At 44.0% G+C, this 5,289-nt stretch overlaps 1 protein-coding gene across 1 annotated transcript; it reads right to left on the reverse strand.

The window, feature by feature from the left end:
• Positions 1 to 1,035: 1,035 nt before the first annotated feature.
• Positions 1,036 to 3,872, reverse strand: LOC106878998 (merozoite surface protein 9-like; the record flags this gene model as incomplete). Its single annotated transcript, XM_014928384.1, has 3 exons — positions 1,036 to 1,093; positions 3,377 to 3,447; positions 3,812 to 3,872. Coding segments are annotated over 3 exons (190 nt in total), but the record flags the coding sequence as incomplete, so codon positions are not given.
• Between the last annotated feature and the right edge of the window lie 1,417 nt (positions 3,873 to 5,289).

Here is a 5,289-nt window from a genome sequence, read left to right on the forward strand (position 1 = left end):
CCACACTCTCTCTCGCTCCTCTCTTTCCCTTGCTCCTATCACTCTCGCTCCCCTTTCTCTCTCTCGCTCCTCTCTCACTCTCCCTCCTCTTTCTCTCTTGCTCCACTTCCTCTTCCTCCTCACTCTCTTGCTCATATCTCATTCCTCTCTCTATCTTGCTCCTATCATTTTTACTCTTCTCTCTGTTGCTCCTTTCTCTCTACCGCTCTTACTAACGAAAAGTAACGGAAACTAACGGAAAATAACGGAAAGTAATGGAAACTAACAAGAACTAACGGAAATAACGGAAACTAACGGAAGGTAACGGAAACTAACGGACTCTAACAAGAATTAACGGAAAGTAACGGAAACTAACGGAAAGCAACGGAAACTAACGGTAAGCAACGGAAACTAACGGAAAGCAACGGAAACTAACGTTAATAACTGAAACTAGCGGAAACGAACTGAAACTAAAGGAACCCTTCGGAAACTAAAGGAAACAAACGGAGATAACAGAAATAACAGAAAGGAACGGAAACTAACAGAAAGTAAGGGAAACTAACGGAAACTAACGGAACCTAAAGGGAATTCACGGAAACTAGCAGTAAGTAACGGAAACTAACGGAAATTAACGGAAAGTAACGGAAACTAACGGGAACTAACATTAAGTAACGGAAACTAACGGATACTAATGGAAAGTAACGGGAACTAACGGAAACTAACAGAAACCTACGAAAATAACGGAAACTAACGAAGAGTAACTGAAACTAACGGAAAGTAACGGAAACTAACGTAAAATTAACGGAAAGTAACGGAAACTAACGGAAAGTAACGTAAATTAACGGAATTGAACGGAGAGTAACGGAAAGTAACTCTTTCTCGCCCTCTGTCTGTCTCTCTCTCTTTCTCTCAGTCCCTCTGTTTTCGCTCTGTCTCTGTCTGTATATCTGTCTCTCTGTCTCCCTCTCTCGAGAGAGAGATGGATGTACGTACGTGCCTACGTTAATATGCATGCTCCTCTCTCTTGCACTTCTCTATCTATCTCGCTCCTCTCACTTTCGCTGCTCTCTCTCTCTTCCTCTTCTCTCTCTTTCGCTAAGCTCTCTCTCTCCCTTTTCTCTCAGTCTCCCTCTTCTCTCTCTCTACCTCATATCTCTCTCTCCCTCATCTCTCTCTCTCCCTCTTCTCTCTCTCTCCCTCCTCTCGCTCTTCTCTCTCTCGCACATCTCTCTCTCGCTCCACACTCTCTCTCGCTCTTCTCTCTCCCTTGCTCCTATCACTCTCGCTCCCTTTCTCTCTCTCTCCCTCATCTCTCTCTCTCTCCCTCTTCTCTCTCTCTCCCTCCTCTCGCTCCTCTCTCTCTCGCACATCTCTCTCTCTCGCTCCACACTCTCTCTCGCTCTTCTCTCTCCCTTGCTCCTCTCTCTCTCGCTATTCTGTTTCTCTCTCGCTCCTCTCTCTCTCCACACTCTCTATAGCTCCTCTCTTTCCCTTGCTCCTATCACTCTCGCTCCCCTTTCTCTCTCTCGCTCCTCTCTCACTCTCCCTCCTCTTTCTCTCTTGCTCCTCTTCCTCCTCACTCTCTTGCTCATATCTCATTCCTCTCTCTATCATTTTTGCTCTTCTCTCTGTTGCTCCTTTCTCTCTACCGCTCTTACTAACGAAAAGTAACGGAAAGTAACGGAAACTAACGGAAAGTAACAGAAAGTAACGGAAAGTAAAAGAAACTAACGGAAACTAACGGAGACTAACGTAAAAAAACGGAAACAAACGGAAACTAACAGAAACTAACGGAAAGTAACGGAAACTAACGGAAAGTAACGGAATCTAACGGAAACTAACAGAAACTAACGGGAACTAACGGAAAGTAATGGAAATAATCTGAAAGTAACGAAAACTAACGGAAACTAACGGAAAGTGACGAAAACTAACGGAAACTAACGGAAACTAACGTAAAACTAACGGACAGTAACGGAAACTAACGGAAATTAACGAAAACTAACAGAAAGTAAGGGAAACTAACGGAAACTAACGGAAACTAATGATAAGTAACGGAAACTAACGGAACGCAGCGGAAACTAACGGAAAGTAATGGAAACTAACGTAAAACTAAGGGGAAGTAACGGAAACTAATGGAAACTAAGGAAAGCCACGGAAACTGACTGAAAGTATCGGAAACTAACGGAAAGTTACGGAAGCTAACGGGAACTAACGGAAACTAACGGAAACTAACGATGACTCACGGAAACTAACGGAAACACGGATACTAACGGAACGTAATGGAAAGTAACGGAAAATAACGGAAAGTAATGGAAACTAACGGAAAGTAACGGAAACTAACGGAGACTAAAGGAAACTAACGGAAACTAACGGAAACTAACGGAAAGTGACGGAAACTTACGTAAAACTAACAGAAAGTAACGGAAACTAAGGAAATTCACTGAAAATGACGGAAAGTAACGGAAAGCAACGGAAACTAACGGAACCTCACGGAAACTAACGAAAAGTAACGGAAACCAACTGAAACAATCCGAAAGTGTCGGGAACTAACGGAAACTAACGGAAAGTAGCGGAAACGAACGGAAACTGGCGAAAACTAAGGAAAACAAACGGAAACTAACTGACTCTAACGGAGATTAACAGAAATAACGGAAACTAACGGAAGGTAACGGAAAGTAACGGAAGGTAACGGAAAGTAACGGAATCTAACGGAGAGCAACGAAAACTAACGGAAAGCAACGGAAACTAACGGAAATAACGGAAACTACCGGAAACGAACGGGAACTGAAGGAACCCTTCGGAAACTAACGGAAACAAACAGAGATAAAGGAAATAACAGAAAGGAACGGAAACTAACAGAAAGTAAGGGAAACTAACGGACACTAACCGAAACTATTAGAAAATAACGGAAACTAAAGGAAAGTAACGGTAAGTAACGGAAACTAACGGAAACTAACGGGAACTAACGGAAACTAACGAAAAATAACGTAAGGCAACGGAAATTAACGGAAACTAACAGAAACTAACGGAAAGTAACGGAAACTAACGGAAACTAACGGAAACTAACGGAAACTAACTCTTTCTCGCCCTCTCTGTCTCTCAGTCTCTCTCTTTCACTCAATCTCCGTCTCTCTGTCTCTGTCTCTGTCTCTCTGTATTTCTGTCTCTCTGTCTCCCTCTCTCGAGAGAGAGAGGAATGTACATAGGTGCCTACGTTAATATGTATGCTCCTCTCTCTTGCTCTTCTCTGTCTCTCTCGTTCTTCTCTTTCGCTGCGATCTCTGTCCCTCTTCTCTATCTTTCGCTGCGCTCTCTCTCTCCCTCTTCTCTCTCTCTCCCTCCTCTCTCTCTCCCACTTCTCTCTCTCTCACTCTTTTCGCTCCTATCTCTCTCGCACTTCTCGCTCTCTCACGCTCCGCTCTCTATCACGCTCCGCTCTCTCTCGTTCCTCCCTTTCTCGCTCATCTCTCTCACTCTCGTTTCTCTCTCTCACGCTCCTCTCTCTCAATCGCTCCTCTCTCTCCCACTCCACTTTGTCTCTCTCTCTCACTCTTTCTCTGCCTCTCATTCTTTTTTCTCTCGCAGACTTTTTCTCTCTCAGACTCTCTCACACCCTCCTCTCTCTCTCTCCTCTCTCTCGCTCCTCTCTCTCGCTTCTCGCTCACTTGCTCCACTCTCTCTCTCTCGCTCCTCCATCACTCGCTCTACTCTCTCTCTCGCTCCTCTCTTTCTCTCGCTCCTCTCTTTCTCTCGCTCCTCTCTCTCGCTCCACTCTCGCTTCTCGTTCACTTGCTCCACTCTCTCTTTCTCGCTCCTCCATCACTCGCTCTACTCTCTCTCTCGCTCCTCTCTCTCTCGCTCCTCTCTTTCTCTCGCTCCTCTCTCTCGCTCCTCTCTCTCGCTTCTCGCTCACTTGCTCCGCTCTCTCTCGCTCCTCCATCACTCGATCTACTCTCTCTCCCGCTCCTCTCTCTATCTATCGCTCCTCTCTTTCTCTCGCTCTTTTGTGTCTATCGCTCTTCTTTGTCTCTCTCGCTCTCTTTCTCTCAGTCGCTCCTCTCTCCCTCCTCATTCACTTTCTCGCTCCTCTCTCCCTCCTCATTCTCTCTTGCGCCTCTCCCTCTTCCTCCTCAGTCTCTTGCTCCTATCTCGTTCCTCTCTCTATCTTGTTCCTATCATTTTTGCTCTTCTCTCTGTTGCTCATCTCTCTCAACTGCTCTTAGTAACGAAAAGTAACGGAAAGTAACGGAAACTAACGGAAAGTAACGGAAACTAACGGAAAGTAACGGAAAGTAACGGAAACTATGGGAAACTAACGGAAACAAACGGAAAGTAACGGAAACTAACGGAAAGTAACAGAAAGTAACGGAAACTAACGGAAAGTAATGGAAACTAACGCAAACAAACGGAAAGTAACGGAAACTAAAGGAAAGTAACGGAAAGTAACAGAAACTAACGGAAAGTAACGGAAACTAACGAAAACTCACGGAAAGTAACGGAAACTAACGGAAAGAAACGGAAACTAACGGAAATTAACAGAAAGTAAGGGAAACTAACGGAAACTAGCAGAAACTAAGGAAAAGTAAGGGAAACTAGCGGAAACTAACGGGAACTAACGGAAATAACGGAAACTAACGGAAGGCAACAGAAAGTAACGGAAACTAACGGAAAGTAACGGAAACTAACTGAAAGTAACGGAATCAAACGGAAAGTAACGGGAACAAACGGAAAGTAATGCAAACTAACTGAAGGTAACGAAAACTAACGGAAACTAAAGGAAAGTGACGAAAAGTAACGGAAAGTGACGAAAAGTGACGGAAACTAACGGAAACTAACTGAAAGTAACGAAAACGAAACTGACGGAGACTAACGGAAAGTGACGGAAACTAACGGAAACTAACGGAAACTAACGTAAAACTAACGGAGAGTAACGGAAAGTAACGAAAAGTAACGGAAACTAACATGAAGTAACGGAAACTGACGGAAAGTAACGGAAACTAACGGACACAAACGGAAACTAAGGAAAAGTAACGGAAACTAACGGAACCTAACGGGAACTAACGGATATAACGGAAACTAACGGAAGGTAACGGAAACTAACGGACACTAACGGAAACTATCGGAAAGTAACGGAAAATAACGGGAACTAACGGAAAGTAACGGAAACTAACGGAAAGTACCGTAAATTAAAGGAAAGTAACGGAAACTAACAGAACCTAACGGAAGGTTACGGAAAATAACGGAAACTAACGGGAACTAAATGAAACTAACGTAAGGCAAGGGAAAGTAACGGAAACTAACGGAAAATAA

The sequence above is a fragment of the Octopus bimaculoides genome, unplaced genomic scaffold, assembly GCF_001194135.2.
Source record: "Octopus bimaculoides isolate UCB-OBI-ISO-001 unplaced genomic scaffold, ASM119413v2 Scaffold_92767, whole genome shotgun sequence".
NCBI lineage: Eukaryota > Metazoa > Mollusca > Cephalopoda > Octopoda > Octopodidae > Octopus > Octopus bimaculoides.